Here is a 21,890-nt window from a genome sequence, read left to right as displayed (position 1 = left end):
TATTTGCATTCTCAAAGTCGTTAGTGGAGCGTGTGTGGTTTACCGACACACTAACATGGACTTGTGAAAAGTGGCAAAGGTCTAAACAATTGAGACTATGATTACGGCATCCCTTTTCATAGTTCTAAAATTGTGTAGACACACATGTGAGCTATCTAAGAGAGGTGTATGATTTTGATAAAGTTTTATAAAAACAATCTAGTATCAGAAATCTGAACTTTGGTAAGAAAGTCAGCTGATTTCTAAGTACATGCCAAAGCTAGTGGGAGCATAAGTGTTATGCTAATAATCATCATGTTAGTGGGAGCATGATAATTATGACAAAGGTTGCAAGTTAGCAATGTTAATTATAGAAAACAAAAGTTTCAATTCGTGAGGTTGCAGGGGTTGAAAAAGTTGTTTTGCTATAATTAAGGGAGAGGAAATTATACTTCATTTCAATTCTAAAAGCTTAGATTGAGATTTTAATCGTATTTAATCAAGGATATATATATGAATTTCATGTTGGAATGGCTCAACATAAGGAAATTCTATATATGGTTCCATTATTTGCGTTCTAAAATTCGATTATGATTACGACATCCCTTTTTATAATCTGAATTTTGAGAACTTGGCAAATTGAAATGGAAATATTATAGCAAAAGACTGGTTTAGTCTTTATGTGAGACATCATGAATCGTGTCCCATATGCTTCGGATATAGGATCGATTACATGTGCTATATTCATCCTTTCTAAAATTTTCCAAATGCCTGAGGCATTATGAAGGGAAAAGGTCTAGAATTGGATATGACTAAAATGATTAAGCAATTGTCGAGGACAATCTAAGGTTTACCAAAGATTGGTTGCTCAAGGACAGTTGGAAGTATAATGTTAATTCTGGAATGACCATATTGACATAATCTGTAAGGAGGCAACTCTTGTTCAGAAGTGATAGTCAAAATGGAATATGGAAATGTTTCAAAGTTAGAAATTATTCAATCTGTGTAAGATTAGGAAACTTAATGAAAGAAGGATGTTTCCAAGGAGCTGATCTCCTTTGGAATGCTCTGTAATGATTGTTGTCAAGTCTTTCTGACTTTGTGCATAATCATTAAGAGGATCAATGTTTCAAAGAGGTATGTATTCTATCTTGTTATATTTATTATTTTGTATGCTAGATTAGGATAATACCTTTGATGTTCATAATTGTATGTATAATAGAGAAAACATAGATCCAAGGTATTTAGGGTTGCATGTACACTTAGGAGTGTTAGAATGCTCATAACCCAACATAAGCTTCGTGCTTACGGTTTACAGTTTTGGTTTCAGGTTTCATCGATTTGGAAATGAAGGGCTCGGATTGATCGCAGTGCACACACCTATGATTTCCACAATGATTGATTTTGGGATGAACTCTGATAAATGTTTTACTTAATGATGACTTGAGGCGTTTGAAATAAATGGTATAAATGTGTTAGCTATATTAAAAATGAAATTTTTACCCTTGATTTTTGGGTCGTTACATGATTCTGGGAGGGTCTCTCCTGTAGTGATTGTCAGCACTCTACCCTCCCTGCCAGAGTTTCTTGTTATTGGACAATCCCTCCTGAAGTGTCCATATTCATCACACTCATAACAGGTAGGGGTCATTCTGATATTGGGGGTCTGGGGGATTGGTCGTGATGATGCCCTGCAGGAACGGGTAGGGTGCAGTGTAACTTTCGGCAGGCTCCATAGTGATGAAAATTACACTTGTTACACTTTGGGAGGGTTTCGACGTATCGACGGACCGGTGCCGGTGTGGGAGGTGTTGTGGAAGCATGAACTGTAACAGTCAGTTGTCTCTTCGAGGGCTCTTGTGTTGTTTTATCCTTCCTCTCTTTTTGGTACTTTCTTTTCTTGCTCTTAGGTTTGTGGTCGGGGGTGTCCCAATAGGCAGCCCCTCGTTAGTGCCCTTGGTTATTACTATGCTTGGAGTTGTTGATACCTTTTTCGTTTTCATCTCCCTTTATGTTGTTGAGTTGTGCCATGACAGTTGTCACAGCAGTTGTCACTGCAGCTTGGAAGGTAGCGGAGTCTATATGTAGGATCGGTGTTTCACCGGTTGGCTGGTTGTTTCCATGGGACGACATAATTCTGTTGCATGAGGAGAAAAGAGGACATAAGTAGCCAAGATTAGTTCTAGTTGTATTCATCTATTTATATTCCCATATAAATTTCACGTGTGGTTGTATGATTCTAAATGCTTCGACCTACATCCCGATGATGTATTTATGGCAAAGAGTAGAAATAGACATTGTACGAACGCTAAGATTATCATAATAGAATATAGCTATCAATACAATTAGTGAATTCGGATTACATGGATTCTTGGAGGGCGCACCTCTCTTGATTTACGACTACTAGTTGTAACGAAAACATAATAAACCTAAGACATAGTTCGTGTAGTGTAGTGACTCTCATATGCCGAAGTGGCGCACCAGGCGCCCACCCATTTCGCTCATTTCACGAGTGGCCTCTTCCGCTCTCTGTTCTGCTAAGGCTGCCCTAGCCTTAGCCTCAATGAGTTATTGCCTTCGTGTGATCACTTCCTCCTCTATGGAGTGTAGACGATCGGTGCGGTCCTCCTGCTCTGCGGGCTGGATTGGTATTGCTCCCGATGGGTAAGGCTCGCTAAGGATTCCTCCGGCACCCTCATCCTCGCCTGACTCCTCATCGGAATCGTATCCCTCGTAGTTCATCTCCAGGTACTCCTCAGGACCCACTTCTAGGTTTTCTTCATGAGCCTCTCCTGGTTCTTCCTCGATCCATTCGTTGGCCACTACGGCAGGGTAATAGGGGTCTTCGTGGTGAGATTCATCCATGTTGCATATGCGAGAATAGAGATAGGAGATACATGTAGGAGGTTTAAGTGTGGAGGTCATATGGTATTCTAAAGTACTATTACAGCATTACATGTTTGATCCTAGGGTTTCCTGGTGTACGAAATCGATAAGTTTTTTTTTAGACTTGTTGTTACTGTTTGGTATCATAAAATACTCCCATAGTATTTTAAGCTTTATGTTTGGTTCTAATGCTCCTTTTCATGTAAAGTGGATAAGTTTTAGACTTGTTGCAATACTACCCTCACTCCCAAACACATGTTGGTCGTATCTAAAATAAATATAGTTGATCAGGCTATATTTATCCCAGATATGATTAGATAACTGTCCAGGTTTGACTGTAGTGTTCAACATCTAAATACTTGTGTTTCGCTCTTATTATGATACGGTTCTAGCAAGTATATATACTTTTAGAAGATACTTATATCCTTAAGGTATACTTTTAGTCAGAGTGTTTTAGTCCCATTGTATTTATAGTTGTATATCTTGTATGGTTAGATATACTAGTTCACTATAAACAATGCTCTGATACCAATCTGTCACACCCCCAAAACCAGAACGGCGGAAACGTCTGGGGGCGGATGACTTCAACTATAGTATCATAACAATTGAATATGAATGAAACATAGCAACCAAACATCATACATTACAATATTCCAACATTCATTGTTTTACAAATTGTACTTGTTTAACAATTACACAAAAATAACATAAAGTATGGTTGCTCAAAAGGTAGTAAAATAATCCCGATCCAAGGCTCGAGTACCTGTTCACTGAGTCCCTGAGAATACAAGTCGTTTTGAAAAGCGTCAACATAGAATGTTGGTGAGTTCATAAGCATGTTTGTAGGAAAAACTTTGTAATATATTTTCTTATAATAAGTGTAAAACTTCAGAAAATCCAATATTTTCTATAAAACGTAGTTTGTGAGTTTCGTTCCAAAACCGTGTATAATTGCATGCACGTCCTTTATTATCCTTTGTTTGTATTTGAAAAGAGTGTATCCCCATAAAATCCTATAATTAATAGTGTATAAAAGTGTTGTGGTCGTAAAGCCCTAAGACCCGAGTGGTGAAATCAGTTTTCAAAGTATACGAAGCATAGCTTGGTGTTTTGTGAAAACTAGTTGAGTGTAAATTCTTCGTAAATTCCAATAATTTGGTTATTCCCTGTGTGTCATTTCCTTGTAGAGTAATAATGAATAAATTCAGAAAATCCAATATTTTCTTAATAGAGAACTATAGTCTTAAGCCCTAAGACCATGATGAAAACGAATAGCACGTAGACATTAGTATATAGTTTCATTTCTTTTAATAAAACTAACGAAGTAAAGCTTCCCGTAAACCAAAATGGTGTTGTTATTCCCTATGTGAGTCGCTATAACCATACTAATATGACGGAGTGTCTGTCTTCACGCTCTTCAGGCGTCGGTTTCAAAGAAGATATTTGTCACCCTAGACTTGCCTAGTCTAGCTATAGCGAACAGCTCAGGTGTGTGATGTCAACCTCGTATAGATCTATACACAAACTCCCTTTCTCCCTCCAGGAGACTCTGGTTATAACTAACAGGACTTACCACGTACGCTAGGTAGGTACGACTAAAGGAGAGTCTCACAAGAGCCTTAATAGATTTACGTAAACTATGACTTCTCTTTCTTGTAAACGACTTGAGTATATCTAGTGTAATTGAAAACATTCATATGATCACATGTATACGCACATGCAAGTTATCATTTCTAAGTGTTTTCAAAAAGTTACAACCTTTAAAACTTACATCTAAACACAAGTATAAGCACTTTTAGTAAGTTAAAACAATTTTCTGGTTTTTTGGATTTTCTGTCCCTCTTTTTAGAAAAATTATAGAAAAATTATAGTAAGTTGAAATTTGGATCCGTAAACTTTGGGAGTTTGGAAATTGAGTCTAATTTGTTCACAATTTTTCTCATAATTTTTAATGGCTTCAAACCAGTGTGAAGTTGTTCATCTTCAAAGACTGGTCCGAGATTATTCCTGAAATGATAGGCAGTTTTGTAAAAATCGCCAAAAATTGTAGAAAAATCGTATGAACACGTGAGAGTAGTCATTTGAAAGGTATAAACCTGGAAGTTTTGCATGTAAAACATTTTTGAAAAATAATACATTTAAGGTGGTCAAAATAGTACGTGAATGACACATAACTTTTCTGTTGAAAGTTGTTGGTTAAGTTTAGGTTATGCATGTTTGAATACAACACTCATTTTTGCTATATTTGAGTGTATAATACCAGATCTACAAGTATCCATACAATATATATATTAAAAAACACCTTTCTCATGATTTTTATGAAGATCTATGTGATAAACTTTATGTTCAAGTAAAACCCCAAAAGTTAAACACACAACACAATGGTCCATGCAATTATCCAATGGTTAACCGAAACTTTGACTTGTATCCCCCCCCCCCCAAAGAGTATGAAAACATGAAAAATAGTGGGGTATGAAGCTCACCTTGAGGGTTTTTGAGAGTTACATGAAGAGGAAGATGAAACTTTGAACCTAGCTTGAGTTTTTGGTGAGATCTCGAAATGGAGGTGGTTCTAAGGTCCATATTCACGAAAAAGAGAGTGTAAGGGAAAGATCTTAGCATATCTTGAAGTAAAACACTTGAGTTTTAGTCTAGAACTTACCAAGTTATGAAGGCTTGAAGAGAACTTCTTGAAACACACTAGTAACTCACGATTTTTGAAGAAGGAAGGGAGAGTTATTTGAGTTTTTGAGAGAAAAATGAGGTAAATTTGTGAGTTTGAAATGGAGAGTGGAGAGGGGATAAGGGTGTTTGGCCAAGTTTAGAGAGGAGGGGAGATTAGGGCTTTGTTATTTGTTGGTTAACCATTCTTCCTAGATGTATGTAGTGTAATTGGCCTAGTTACATGTTGTATAATGTGGAGGTGTCACCATGTTTACCCAATGTGAACTTTTCTCTCCTTTTTTTTATTAAAAACCAATCGGCCCAAAGGAGAAGGAGAAGGAAAAGTTTTGGGCTTGAAGGGCAACCGAGAACACCCTAGGCCCAATAGCGTTTTCGGTTGGCACAAGTTTTTGGGCTTGGATTGGGCCAAAAATGGTTCCGGCCCAATAATAGGTCCAAAAGAAATGGATTGGGTCCAATAAGGATTTTTGATTTAGAGTGAGAGCCCAATAGAGAGTTTTTGGCCCATTAAGCTTTAAAAATAATTCTTCATGGCCCAATAAGGGTCTTACGACCTAAAATTATGTCACACCCCCGAACCAGCCGGCGGAAACATCCGGGGGCTTGGGTGACTTCATTCTTGTAGTATCATCACAGAGTATATAATTGAAACATAATATCATCATCATCACACATTTAATATTACAACTGTCATTTATTTACATCAAATATTGTATTTCAATATTACATGCCAAAACATTCAAAGTATGATGAAATCAAAATATAACAAAATATCCATGCAATCTTGCTGACCAACCTGCTCAACGGTTTCCTGAGAATACAAGTTAATTTGAAAAGGTCAACATAAAAATGTTGGTGAGCTCATAAGCATGTTTGAGTAAAATGTTTTGTATTGCTTTGTAAACACCATAAAATCCGATATTTTCCGAAAAACAGTTTGAAATGTTTGTGTCCGATCTTATATTAATGCATGTGTGTCAATGTTTGTGAGAGTATAAAGAGAATGACCCCAAACAACCTGATGTTGTCTGCTTATGAGAATGCTGGAATCTCAACACCCGAGGTTGAGTACCAGCGCGTGTAGGTTACCGTATTTTCCAACTAAAGATGGTTTCCTTAGACGCCGACTTGTTTAATGTACGGTTTGTCACCCTAGACTGGCCTAGTCTAACTGTAGCAAACAGATCAAGTGTGGGACGTCACCCCCGTATAGATCTATACACAAACTCACGCTCTCTCTCTGGGAGACTCTGGTTATAACTACATGCTACGTTTGTACATTCATTTGGTGCCAAACGAAACGTCTCACTAGATCCTTAATCAAATTTACGCGAATAAACATATAAGGTATATTCTAGGCCCAATAAACATGTAAGTGCACAACTATGGCCCACTAAACATGTATATTATTTCTAGGCTCAATAGGAATGTGAATATATATCATGGGTCCAATATACATGTAAAAGGACAACTAAGGCCCATTAAACATATATATTATTTCCAGGCCCAATAAGGACGTGAATACCGAAATTGATATGTGGTTTGTTACGTTTGTTGTTTAAGCTATTTTGTTTACTAAAATGACATAAAAAGCCCACCTTTTTGTAAAAGATTATTTTTGGTCCTAAAAACCGAAAATTTACAATTATGGCACATTTTTGGTAAAAATGACACTTTAGGTCTTTTAAGGCCAAAGTTTGCATTTAAGGCTAGTTTTAAGTAGAAATAACATTTTTAACACACTTATGTCAAAAATATCATTTTTGGCTTGGTTTTATGAAAATCTGTATTTTCGGCCCATTTATAAATAAATTCATCTTTTTGGCCCAAGTTTTAATAAATTCACATTTTTAGTTCTTCTTATCAAAAATTTACATTTTGGCACAACTTTGTTGAAAATGACATTTAAGCCCACAAAAGTCCAAAAATTTACAATCGTGGCCCAAAAATTCGTAAAAGCCCAAAAGAAGCCCATTTATGAACTTTTACACTCCTAGCCCTTTTTAAGATTCACAAATACCATAAAGATTCATATTTATCAAAATACATCCTTTTTGGTCCCTTAAAACCGTGAGTTACATAAAATACCTCATTTTTGGTTATTTTGTCATTTTTTGCCCTCTTATGCAAATTTCTTAGTTTTAAGTAACTTTGATGTATTTTAAAACCTTTTCTTTGCATAATAAGTTGAAATAAGTGTTATGTTCTACAAATATCATCACATTTTAGTATATCTTCAAGTTCATGGAGTTTATAACACATAATCACACATATATCATGAAAAACACACAAAATCATGCATACACACATAGATCTACACAAAACAACTTGTATTCTCCCCCCAAAACATAGTAAAAACCGAAAATAGGGGGTATGAACTCACTTTGCTTTGGAGATTTCGGTTTTTGATGAAGAATGATGAGGATCTCGGCCCTAGAAGCTTCCTTGAGGGGGGGTTTTCGAACCTAAGATGGATCTAGAGCATGGATTATGAAATAATGTGTTAAGGAGTGAAGATTTGTCATATGATGAAGTTAATCACTAGAATGTAAGGTATCTTACCAAGATGATGATGAACCTTGATGATGTGTTCTTGAACACACACACAATCCCACACGATTTTTCCTTGGGGCAATGAGGGCTTAGAGAGGACTTTGTGTTGGAAAAATGAGAGAGATGGGGGTGTGTTGGGGGTTCTCAGCCGAAAGTAGAAGAATAAGAAGGAAGAGGGTGATTTGACATGAGGTTATTAAATGGAGGATTAAGGCTTAACTTAGATAATTAGCCTAGATATCCACTAGATAACTATGAGGTGTCACATGCTTAATCCCCATCTTTCTCCCTTTTTTTATATAAAAAAACCGAGAATTTGGGTGAGAAGAGGGAATAAGAGGTGTGTTGGGCTATAATTTGAATACTCTTGAAATTACAAGGCCCAAATGTGGGAATTTTCGGCTTCTCTTTAGGGTTTACGGCCCAAAGGTGGTGAAGGAATGGGGTTTACGGCCCAATAGGGCTTATGAAACCATTTACGGCCCATCAAGGCCCATGATGATAAAGTGAGACATTTTAGGCCCAATAAGGTCCATGAGAAGTCTTATGGCCCAAAATGCTATCATTTAATGAATATGGGTCTATTTAAGGTCCATATAAGGATTCTTAGCCCATAATGACCAAGTTATGAGTTTATTGGCCCATTAGGCCCAATAAGGGGATCTTGGTCCATTTTGAGTTTGAACTAGGATATTAGGGTTTTAAACCCATAGTTGAGTATATGAGATGCATTGAATTAGGTTTTGAACTTCACTCATGAGTTTTAACTCAAATGGTTGATTTGGAATGAGTATAGTACATGATATCAACTTTGATTACAAGTTTTTCAAGAGTTGATTTTTCATGAAGACAGAATTTCTTAGCTAAAAATGCTAGTTGTGACAAATTATGTCAAATAAGAATTTTTGGCCCATTAGAAAGCCCAATAATGGATTGCAGCCCATTGATACTAAAAATAAGGCTTTAGACCCCATAGGATCAACTTGAGAGGTTATCGGCTCATTAGGACCCAATAGGAGAGTCTTGGCCCAAGTAGGGGTTTTGGGCCGAGAAAACTTGGACTAAGGCCCAAAGTTGAGTAATCTTAGCCTATCGGGTTAGGTTTTGGGCTTATACAAGGAGATTATATTGTTCAGGAATTCACATCTTAACCTAATTTTGCCAGTAGTGACAATCCATCTCAGCCGTATGCAACTCCTCCTTTTCTGTCTTCTCCTTGCTTAGCAGCTTCACCCTCCTCAATAGATCCTTATTAGTCGCCCTCCACATCTTCTCCTACTCCTTTAAGGCTGATTCAGCCCTCTCAGCCCGGATCTTTAGGTCAGTAGAGACATGATCAGAGAACTGAAATGAGAGTGACATCAAAAAACGTAAAGGGTAAAACATGAAAAACAAATTTATACTGACACTTACAGCTTGAGAAAAAGAGACTAACTTCAAAAGTGCATCCTCAACTCTGAGGTTTTCTAAGCTTAAGTCTGTGACCTCAGTAGTTTTTCTCTTCCTGGATCTCGAGTCTTCACCGTCAAGTCTGTGGAGGTTCTCTTGGGAGGGAGAGAAGATGAGGTCTTCTCCTTCTTCACTACCAGTTGGTCGCTAGACATGGTCGTGTCAAGATCGGCGAGGGTAAAGCGGGCACCGGAGTGCGTGACCTTGGATCCTAAACATAAAGAAAAATCCCTACGAGTTCAGGATCCTTCACATTAGAAAAGAAAAATATGAATTAAAGATTCTTACCTGTCGACATGGGGGCAGTAGCAGAAGAGCTTTCCTGAAGACTAGGCGGCTCGAATCGAAAAGATCTTATGGTCTCAAACAAAGCAAGAAAGCTTGTTATCTTATCTTCTGTATCTTCAGCGACAGGGGCAAGATCCTCAAACTTGAACGCTACATCACAAAAAATAAAATAAGAAATTAAATCCCAGGATCCCTAAAGAATAACAAAATATCCTACCATTTTAACCCATCTCTCTGGCAAAGAACTTCCATTAGGAATGGAATCACGTCTCACAAAGAAACACCTCTTCTTCCAAGCACCATCGTTATGCTTGGACTTTAGAACAAGAAGTGGTTTGTCTGGTTTGACCTTGAACAAGAAACAAGAAGAGCCAAAGGTGGAAAGATCATAAATAGAATCCAACTCCGGTAAACCAATGTCCAAATTATTGGACTGATTTAGATGATCGACCCAATAGAGGATCATCCAAATCGTTGGCATAACCTAGACGTAGGAGAGTTAGGTGACCTCAAAGAAATCAAAGAAGATACCAAAGAAAGGATACGTTAGACCTAGAGAAAAATGGTATTCCGGGAAGCAAACCCAGGTGGGTGAGATGAAATCTGACTAGACCAAGGCATCAAAGGTTTTGAAGACAGCGCCATCAGGAAAAGCGTCTTTATTCTTCAAAGATTGAATATCCTCATTGTCGAAAGAACATGACTAATCGTGAGCCAGGAACTTTTGATCAGTAAAATCATCATCGGAAGGAGGAAGTGTGATAGCACGAGAACGAGCAATTTTCTTTTCTGTGATCGGAAAAGAAGGAAAATGAAATGAAAAAAGGAAGAAGAACGTACCCTTGAAAGTAACCGGAGATGATCAAGAGTAAAGCTGGAAAGGTAAAGGAAATCTTGAACTGATTACCCTATTTATTCTGGTGACAAAAGAGAGAGAATACGATTTAACTCCGTAATGATGGTTATGGAACGAATAAAATTTATCCGTTAGGGTTCGAAATTCAAATTCCTTATCTTTATTTATTTAAATTATACATTTAATATTTAAGAATAACCTAAATATTCTGCAGGTATAATTTGGGGGTAATTTTTAGGGCCAAGATCCTCAACCCTATTCAGGATCCCAGATCTGTCAGGATCCCGAATCATTCTCAAGATCCTGACCATTGTTACCTAACACTCTTAACGGTCATATTTCTATTTCTTTTTCTCACATGTGTATCAATTGTCAATATGAGACTCATTCTCAACGAAGAATCGCTACAACTAAGCTTAAGATCCGTGAATACCAAGTCAAACAATGTGCATATGCTCATTCAAGAGGATCCCGGAAATATCGGACTTATTGTTACGTATTCTAGACTATAAATACACTTGAAATACACACACTACACACACAATTCGCTCTATTACTACATTTGTACTCGTATTATCTTCATCATTTATGTAATCTCACATTCAAATCAATAAAAATAACAAGGCAGGTGATCATTATCACCTCCCAAGGTTTTATGTCGGAGATCCTATAAAGGATCAAAGGCTTTCCTTGTAACTCATTTGTCTTACTTTGATCACTATTTGATATTTGTATTACCTTAAACACCACAACCTCTCATACAATTTGGTTGAATAATACTTGATCAATTTTTGACTAAAACACAAAATAGAAACTTTTTTCAACATTAAACTTCTAATTTGTTCTATTTTACTACAATACTTTTAAAGTCGCATATATTAAAATACAGTATCATCCTACATTGATAATTATATTTCAATATAGTTTAGTATTGAATTTTTACAAATTTTTTATTTTATTAATCTACTTTCATTGTCTATCTTATAAACACGTGGTTTCCACGGGTCTATAACGTAGTGTGTGTGCGTGTGTATAACATGTTTTTCTATTTTCACTTTTTTATAACAATGTACTTTTTTTACTAATGCACTTTCGCTTTTTATATCATATTTAAACATTATTGTTAACCAAGATTAACCATTAACTAATAAAAAACATTATCCATAACCAATCTTAACCATACCCAATGGCTACTGAAATGCATTAATCAGTTGTAATGGTTATGACTCGGTTTTGTCTAATAAGCGAACCAAACCGCCTCATACACAACTCTAAATTTTGGTACAAATTATAAAACAGACATTACATTATCATAACACAGTTTTCATATTCTTAGTAATACTACTACCGTCTCGATACACGTTAGCTATCCAACTACCCATTAAGGTTTCGGAAAAGCTCAGGAAGATGAGTGTTTGTGAGCTTTGTGCATTTATTAATCTCGACCTTCTTCTTCTTCTTTTGTTTTGGTTTGTTACATATATTACCATTTTGCGCCATTACTCTTCTGTTAGCAGCATTGGTTGCAGGCTTCATGCCATTTTTTTGCAAATCAAGCTCGATCTCCAGTATGTCGTGTGGCAACTCAATTCCCCTGAATAAATGTTTCAATTCATCATCAACCTTAAAGGGAACCTGAGGATCATTAGAGTAGGCTATGTCTTCCTTCGAGTCGGGATTTGATAATAGCCATATCTCTCTACCAGCTTTCAGGGCCTGAATTGAACAACATTTGTCAACATGAAGACCGAGTTGTTAAAAGAATTCAACAATGACTCTAAGGCGGCTAGAATTACCTGTAAATCTTCCACGATAGTAGGGTAGGCATCTTTGAGATCAGCAACAGAAATACCTTCTGCAAATGTTTGTATTAAACTCAAAAGTTCCTTCTTTTCTCTCACATTGTACTTCAACTGTAAAATAATAAATAAATAAAAATTTTATTTCACTAAATGTTAACAAATTATATATCATTAAAAGATTTAAAGTACCTTGTAAGAGAAGCGCTTTCCATCATAATTAACTTTTGAGTTGTTTGCTAAACTTTGAAACACGGCCTTGTTGCCTTTGACATCAACATAACATGCTTCATTTATTTGCTCTGCTGTGAAGGATTGCCTCTTCTGTATATATATAATATAATAAAATTAGCAATGCACTTTCATATATATAACCTAAATACTCTAATTAATTATTGGTGAATACCAATCACTAACATGGCTAAATCAAGAATATCATCTAAAGAAATCCAACATATACCAAAAACAAACCAAACCATTTATGGGCTTATAAGCATTATCACTAATTCACAATATCATATAATCAGATTGCAAATACAGATAATGAAAACAAAAACAAAACGATGTGCCAAGAAAATATGTCAATGGCACTTTTATAACCCATGTGTCCCAATTCTACATAAATTAACTAATAGAATAAGATGCACCCATAACCATAAAAAATTCCACCAAAAAGATACTTTGAAGAAGTTAAATAAACATAATTGACCATGTTATATTTCTGACATTGTTACATTACATGCATATTTTATAAACATATAGTGTTGAATACAACTGTAACTAGGTGCACAAATAAAAAGTACCAAATATTTCTTGAAGCTCCAGAAAATATACTTGAACAATGGTGTATTACCATGCACAATACAAGAACAGATAAGGTTTGTACCTTAAACAGCAGATCAATCACACGATAGATCTGAGCTTCGATAGGGCTCTTCCTTATATTATTAATAGACTGCAACCTCTTCGTGTCATTGGGGAATTTAAATGAAGGAGAAGATAATTCGGTCGAGGTGTTTGCAGGTGTTGCTGTCTTAACGATTGTTTTAGAACCTGCAATGCTTTTGCTCATTGGGGTTGACTGGCATTTCTCTTGTTGCTTCTTGAAGCTATTCAGACTTTCTTGCAGTGACGCCATTAGGGCACTGGTAACTTCGTAACCAAACGACTGTTATCATGATATAATTAGTGCTCTAATTGACTGGTTTATTCTTCCATTATTACAATAATACAAACGAGTGAAAAGATCTCATTCGGATTAGGATTAAGCAACCAATCATCAACTAAACTAAACGGCCAAAACGCGATTCAGCCGATCAAATTCAAATAAAACTTTTTGTGAATTTGAAAAGGGAACGCGAAATCGAAACCCAAGATACTGAAATTTTGAAAAAAAAAAACCATTCAAGTATTCCTTTAAACATAATGAATTGATCAGAAATTAAGTCAAAATTTGAAACCCTCTTAAACTTCAATTTGTAATCACACCAAACCCTTAATCGCATGATTATATAGTTGTTTAATTGATTATTAAAGTATATATACTTTTTAATATAAAAGGCTCGAAGAATATTGAAGAAAACTATATAATGATCAATCTAGAAAGCGTGGGAGATAAAAGAAGACCTCAAGAGATTTACAACACAAGGCTCTAACAGACTAGCTCACATGTCTTCCTTTTTATAAGAGAATGGAAGCGTCCAATTTATACTTTGCAACGATGTGGGATAAATTTATACGGTACAAATTTATTATTTCTAGACAAAACTTCAAAAATGGTCCTTGTGGTTTTCGAAAATATCAAGTTAGTCCCTAAGTTCAAAAAACCTCACAGATGGTCCCTGTGGTTTCAAAACTTTTAACAAATAGTCCTTTTTGTTAACTCCGTTAGCTTTTGGCCGTTAAGTGAAGGGTATTTCTGTCATTTCACTGCCATAGGGACCATTTATGAATATTTGTCTTATTTTAAAAAAAAACTAATTATTTAATATTAAAGGGTCTCTCTCTCTCTCTCTCTCTCTCTCTCTCTCTCTCTCTCTCTCTCTCTCTCTCTCTCTCTCTCTCTCTCTCTCCAAGTGGGTTTAGATCTTGGTTTCATCTTCTCTCTCTTGAACAAACACACATACAAATTGTTGTTAAAAACCGTGATCCAAGAACAAAACACAAGTGGGTTTGGAACAAATTCACGGTAATTGTCTTGTAGTAGCTGTAAAGCTTGCTTGGTGGCTAGTCGGAGCTCCCTCTTCCCCGACGTCGACAAGTTCTTCAGATCATTGACCTGAAAAATAGTATTTAAGCCGTCGGGACTAAAATCCAACTTTCTTATGCTCCTCTCAAGAAACTAAATCCTCCATTTCAGAAACCTTGTTCTATTTTCTTCATCAGAGAAGGTTTTATGATAAAGTTATTTGTTCTGAAACCCGCCATAGGCATCAGTTCTTAAGCATCGTGAAAGAATCTTTCACTTTGAAGTCTCTAACTCACAAGAACTTGAGCAAAATTACATCAGTTCGATCGCCTTTAAGAAGAGGTATGCTCCAAGTTGAGATCTCATCGGGATTTGATTTGATTTTTGAAGTGGTGTTTTCTGATGAAGATGAAAACGCAAAATATTTGTTGGTAATGGCTTCTTAAACTAGCTGTTTGAACTCATTGAATGATACCTTCTCCAAACATGATAGATCTCTGATTTTGTTGCTCTCTTCTTTGAAAGAAATCATGGATTCGGGGATATTCTTGGGGTCACGTGATAAAGTTTTTTCTGGTGGTTTTATTAGTTGCAAAAACACGAATTTACCTGCACATGATTGGAATTGAGAAATCGAGACTGGTTGAACAATTCCAATGGTTTCTTCCGACCTAGACTAGTGAATAAGGGTCTTCTGATTTTGTTGCTCTCTTCTTTGAAAGAAACCATGGACTATGATTGATGGTGGTGATTTGGTAGAAGTAAGGTGAAGGGAACGAAAATGGAGGTAGGAGATACTTATTTTACTGTTGAACAATCGAAATAAAGGGGTTGATGAAGGGAAGGGATGACGGTGGATCTGTGTGTTTTGATCGGAGTAGAGGCATGAAATCACTTACCTTGGGCGGTGTCACCTGGTGGTGATGATGGTAGAAGGAGTAGATAACAGCTTCGATTCTAATGGAGAAGGTGGTTCGATGTTTTTGAGAGAGAGAGAGAGAGAGGAGAGATAGAGAGGGTGGGACCCTTTAATATTAAATAATTAGTTTTTTTTTTAAATAAGACAAATCTTCATAAATGGTGCCTGTGGCAGTGAAATGACAGAAATACTCTTCACTTAACGGTCAAAAGCTAACGGAGTTAACGAAAATGACTATTTATTAAAAGTTTTGAAACCACAGGGACCATCTGTGAGGTTTTTTAAACTTATGGACTAAACTTGATATTTTCGAAAACCACAGGGACCATTTTTGAAGTTTTGTCTTATTTCTAAGTTAATAGGTAATTTTTTTTTTCTTAAAGCAACATTCTCAAGCTCATGAGATTTTTCCCATGTTTTGTATTATGCTTTATGTTTGATATTCGTGTAATTCGTATATTACATGATTTGATTAAAAAATATTAAATATTAAAAGACCTTTTAAACAATATGTATATTACATGGTTTCCGATTGGTCCAATTTGATTTCGGCTAGAAACCTAACAGAAGATCATGTTTTAATCTATATATCAAAATCAGACCATACACACAACACATGTTATATAATGTTTGTTACGTACATAAAGAATTCTATAAAGATGGTAAACTGAATTGGTGAGATGAGCTTGAGTAAAAATTGATGATTAGTTAGAGTCTTATGGGTTCTTTTTTATATATCATAATGGACAACATTAAGATGTTTGGCAAGGTGCTCCTCTCTTAATGGGTTGAGAGTTCAGCCAAAAACAATGTCATTGATTTCCGATAAAAAACAGATAAAAAAACCCTACTATGAATGCATTAATATGTAGTGCTAAATAAATCCCATCCCAATCTTGGACAGTGCATATCCAGTAAAAACTAGAATTACATACATTTCAATGGAGTATTGTGCCTAAAAGACAACTTTTAATCCAATTTCAAGGCTTGCAATTAAGCTATATAATTGGTCTTTTTACATTCACTACTCTTGTTGACGACATCATCATTACATCCTTGAAAATAATCGATCTCATAAGAAAATTTACAAAAATTTACAGTTCATCTGCAACCTTATTAACAATCAAGCAAGAAAAAAATTATAATTAACAATAAGATTACTCATATATAATTTTGAACATTGATACTCAATGATTATTTCAAACATATTTCAACAACGGATTCATGCCTTAATGATAGATGCCTACTAGGGATTAGCACCACGGTTTATTCTTCCTACAGCTTGGGTATGCTTGTCCTTTTGTAGTGCTACGTACCTTGGCACCTATTTTTTTCCCACCCAGCGATGTGGGATAGGCGGAATAGCCAAGAAACTATCCTTTGTTGCTTTCTTTCGTTTCAACTTAGTGTATTTTATTCTCCTTCATAATCAAAACAATCATCTGAATTTATCCACCAAATACCCCATATAAATATAATAAAAATATAAAACTAAACTTAAAAATAACAATCGAAGTTTTCCATATATATATATATATATATATATATATATATATATATATATATATATATATATATATATATATATATATATATATATATATATATATTAGATGATTAGAAAGAAACACATAAAAAAAATATGAAAGTTAGGTGTAAGAAACAAGTTGTATGAATGGAATAACATGAACAAAATTAAGGGGACAAATTGTATAAATATATATTATTAATTAAATAACTATAATTATATATAATATAAATCCACTCTAATAAGAGCATCTCCAATGGTTAACCCATGTTATAACTTAAAATTATTGTCACCTCATAATCTATTAATTTTGGGGAAATCTTCGGAAAAGTCCTAATATTTCACCATAATTTACGAAAAAATCTCAAACTAAAATTGGTTTATGAAAAAATCCCGATTACCGGATAAAATGACGATTTGACCCTTTTTTCCGGTTTATCGGTTTCAATACTTACTCGGTTTCATTAAAGTCCCATTATTTTACCATAATTTTCATTAAAGTCCCATTATTTTATCATAATTTGGGACTTATTCATAAATTATGGTAAAATAATGAGACTTTATTAAAACCGGGTAAATAATGAAACCGGTAAACCGGGAAAATAGGGCCAAATCGTCATTTTTACCGGTAATTGAGACTTTTTCGTAAACAAATTTTAGTTTGAGACTTTTTCGTAAATTAAGGTAAAATATTGGGACTTTTCCGGAGATTTCCCTTAATTTTGACCTCTAAATAAATGACTTCTCCAATGGTTAAACTTATTTTAATAGTTTTTTCTATAAATTTAAATAATTTACCTTCAACTATCTAAAATGTTTTATAAAACATCTAATTTAATTAATCCTTTTTTAAACACAAATCATATTTTAATATGAAAATATATAATACAACTATATCTTTTTTTAATTTATATACATAAAATATGAAAAATTATTATATTTTAGTTATAAAAATACAACAAAAACATTGACAATATTACAAATTAGTTATAAAATGACATATTTTTAAAATGGAAGGGGTTAAAATATACAAGTTACCATACTATATTGAGTGGTCAAAATAAAAAAGCAAAAAAGTTGTTTGCTTCAATTGTTTTAAGTGTTAATTTAAAAAAGGTAAATAGTAATGCACTATAAAAAACCTCCCATTGGAGATGCTCTAAATGAAGGTTTTTTTTTTTGTTATTTGTCACACTCTCATTAAATTTGTCAAATGTCATTTTATGGTTATTTTGAATTTTTTTTTTCCACATGTCATTTTATGAGTTTTTTTCTATTTTATTAAATCTCACATAATATTTTAATGTAATAATTGCAACAAATATAGTAATAAATGGATATCAATTGTATTAATCAACTTACCTTTTAATTTCAAAATTCTCAAAATTAAAACTCATTAGTTTCCTTTGTTTATTTATTTAAATAATTTGTTTAAATTTAAAAGATAAAAAACATTTGCATTATAATAATTCATTATTTTTTTATTTTCTTATAAATTCAAAGTTCTCAAATATTTTAGGTTTTTGCAAAACTATAAACCACACCATTGGTCTTTTCGGTTAGTATATACATCAAAATCGCCCCGCATCGAAAACTTTCAGTTTTTGCGAAACTATAAACCACACCATTGGTTTTTGTTTCGGTTTCGGTTTATACGGTTTTTTCGGTTTCGGTTCGGTTTTTTGCTCACCCCTATCCTAACAAACATTTCCTAATCCAACATCACTCTTTTCCCGGATCCTAAACAAATTGAAACTTTGTTGCTTGAAACTAAAAACCTTAAAATTGGAACTTTTTTGTTATTTTTTTTCCATACTTTTGAATTTTGGTTGCTATTGCTTTCAATACTCTTTCTCCTAAAACAATTGAAACTTTGTTGCCGGAAAAGAATATATATATATATATATATATATATATATATATATATATATATATATATATATATATATATATATATATTGAGACTTTGTTGCTAATTTTTCCATATTCTTGAAACCTGGTTGCTATTTTTTCAATACTCATTTTCCCACGTTTCGATCTACACCCTTTATATTCTCTCATTCACTTATACAATAGTAATTATTCTATGTTTTGTAATTATACTTGTAACTTCATAAACTCTTTCTTGAATGTGGGACTTAATGTGATAGTTTGTTTATAGTAACACATCTTACATGACTGAAAAACAAAAACGATTCCAGTAGCGTCCCATATGTACTCTGCATCTTTAATTTAAAAAATCTTTGGCATCTAGAAATTGAAATAAGAGTAAATCTGGAAGTTAGGCAAATTTCCATCTTTAATACCCTTCCACCCCCCCCCCCCCCCCAATATATATATATATATATATATATATATATATATATATATATATATATATATATATATATATATATATATATATAATAATAATAATAAATAAATAAATAACCCAATCTTGAAATACTTAATTTAGCTTTTGTAGAAATTCAAATGTAATCCGAACACCAAACTAATAGCCAATCATATCTTAGGAAGATATTTATATATCTTGTAATTATCTTTTATATAATTTCCTATTTTATACCCCCTATATGTGGGTATATCCGATTGTATCTTATTCCCTATTTATATATAGGGCTTTATTCATTAACGGAAGATAAGGCAATTCATTTAAGATCTGTAATCGTTGTTATGGTATCAGAGCCTACCTAGACCCTAACAGCCGATTCTTTTTAAGAACAAAGCCACGGTTTTGCTTCTATCTTCTTCCATGACAAAAGATGCTTCTGGTTCAGGTGAGGTGAAGGCCACGGCCTTGCACCCTGCCTACACCGTCACAAACATCCAGACAAAGATCCAAACATTGGATGGCTCAAAAGTCACGTACTCGTCCTGGACAAAGTTGTTTCGTCTTCATGCCAAGGCTTACAAGGTTCTCAATCACATTGATGACACTCCTGCACCGGTTGAAACCGATCACGGGTACTTCCAATGGGCTGAAATCGACGCACTTGTCCTTCAATGGATATACAACACCTTGTCTGATGAATTGATGGTCCGCATCTTAAAGACTGATACCACTGCCCAAGCCGCTTGGAATAAACTCAAATCAACTTTTCTCAACAACAAAGGGTCACATGCAGCAGCCCTTGAACAGGAATTCACCAGTCTTACCTTGGGAGCATGTTCATCTATGGAATCTTATTGCCAAAAACTTAAAGATCTTGCTGATTAGCTTGGAGATGTTGAGAACCCAGTCACTGAGTCTAGACTGGTCTTACAAATGGTTCGTGGGTTACCACCGGAGTTTGATGTTGCCGAGGCCTACATCAATCAAAGCTCTCCGTCCTTTGAAACATCTCGCAACATGTTACAACTTGAACAACATAGAAAAAAATCTAGACAAAATCAAACCCACACGGTTCTCGCTGCTCCTACTTCTGTTGACAGGTCACCACAAAACTAAGAAGTTGGTCAACGCAATCAAGGTCAACCCTACAACAACTACTCGGGCAGAGGTACAGGAACTCACGGGCGAGGCTTTCCTGGTCGAGGACGTGGCAAAAGCTTCAGGGGACGTGGCGGTCGTGGCCACCAAAAATTGGAACCAAGGAAATCAATGGCGGCAACAAGGATGGAATGGATCGCAATCATGGTATCCACCTCCATCACCATACCCTTCTCATGGATCGAATCAATCCACAAATCACTAGGCTAATCACACCTACGGGCCCGATCAATATTCTGGACCCACAACACAACATGGGCCAATTGGACCTCCGATGCAGCCATCAGGTCCGACGCCTACTCCCACTCCTCAATTTGTTGGTTATTCTGACTACAGTATGTTAGATTTAGCACAGAAAATGCAGCAAGTTCATCTTAATTCCAATGATCCGGCGTGGTATATGGACTCCGGTGCCTCGACACATCTTACATCTGATCAGGGTAAGATCTCAAGTTCCATAACTACTTTGCCTGTAACATCGATTTTTGTTGGAAATGGCTCTAGTCTGCCAATTCATGGGTCTGTTCATGCTTCTTACACTACCCCCTCTCATTCATATACTCTAAAAAATATCTTGTTTGCTCCATTTGTTATTAAAAATCTTTTATATGTTCGTAAGTTTACTATCGATAATCAACCTTCTGTTGAATTTGACCCATCTGGTTTTTCTATAAAGGACCTTAAGACTGGAGCTCTTCTTTCTCGTCATGATAGCACGGGAGATCTTTACCCCTTCACCACACCTTCCAGTTCTACTACTCTGCTTGCCACTTCTCACGATTGTTGGCATGCTCGTTTGGGTCACCCAGGCACTCCTGTTTTAGATTTACTTCGTTCAAAATTTTCAATTTCTTGTAATAAACCTACAACTTCTTCTTGTGTAATGCTTGCCAATTATCTAAACATACTCGCTTACCTTTTTATGATTCGCAATCTGTTACTTATGCACCATTTGACATTATACATTGTGATCTTTGGACATCCCCAGTCTTAAGCAAATCTGGTTACAAATATTATATGGTCCTTATTGATAATTTCACTAATTATGTATGGGTATACCCCCTCAAATATAAATTTGACACATTTCTCACTTTTACAAAATTTCACAAGCTTATCCATACGCAATTTAACCGAACCATTAAGTCATTCCAATGCGATCTCGGGGGAGAATTCGAAAATAATGACTTTAAATCCTTTGCCCACACTCACGGTCTCGTCTTCCGTTTCTCTTGCCCTCAAACTTCCCAACAAAACGGATGAGCCGAACGGA

The 21,890-nt window shown here is 35.1% G+C and overlaps 2 protein-coding genes across 2 annotated transcripts; one reads left to right on the top strand and one right to left on the bottom strand.

Annotated features, from left to right (window-relative positions):
• Window positions 1-11,886: 11,886 nt before the first annotated feature.
• LOC145125887 (transcription initiation factor IIE subunit beta-like) lies at window positions 11,887-14,178 on the bottom strand. Its single transcript, XM_079061297.1, has 5 exons — window positions 14,122-14,178; window positions 13,382-13,663; window positions 12,688-12,819; window positions 12,493-12,609; window positions 11,887-12,412 (listed from the first exon to the last, which is right to left on the bottom strand). Exons 2-5 carry the CDS (start codon window positions 13,631-13,633, stop codon window positions 12,071-12,073), a joined length of 843 nt encoding a protein of 280 aa, XP_078917423.1. The 5' UTR covers window positions 13,634-13,663; window positions 14,122-14,178; the 3' UTR covers window positions 11,887-12,070.
• A 5,704-nt stretch (window positions 14,179-19,882) lies between these two features.
• On the top strand, window positions 19,883-20,347 carry LOC145126526 (uncharacterized). Its single transcript, XM_079061879.1, has one exon. The coding sequence runs from the start codon at window positions 19,883-19,885 to the stop codon at window positions 20,345-20,347; it is 465 nt and encodes a 154-aa protein (XP_078918005.1).
• The last annotated feature ends 1,543 nt before the right edge of the window (window positions 20,348-21,890 follow it).

Source organism: Lactuca virosa, chromosome 7 (assembly GCF_052849685.1).
Source record: "Lactuca virosa cultivar CGN04683 chromosome 7, Lactuca_virosa_CGN04683_v6, whole genome shotgun sequence".
Lineage (NCBI taxonomy): Eukaryota > Viridiplantae > Streptophyta > Magnoliopsida > Asterales > Asteraceae > Lactuca > Lactuca virosa.
The sequence above is the reverse complement of the archived record's forward strand: the minus strand, read 5'-3'. Positions and strand labels throughout refer to the sequence as shown.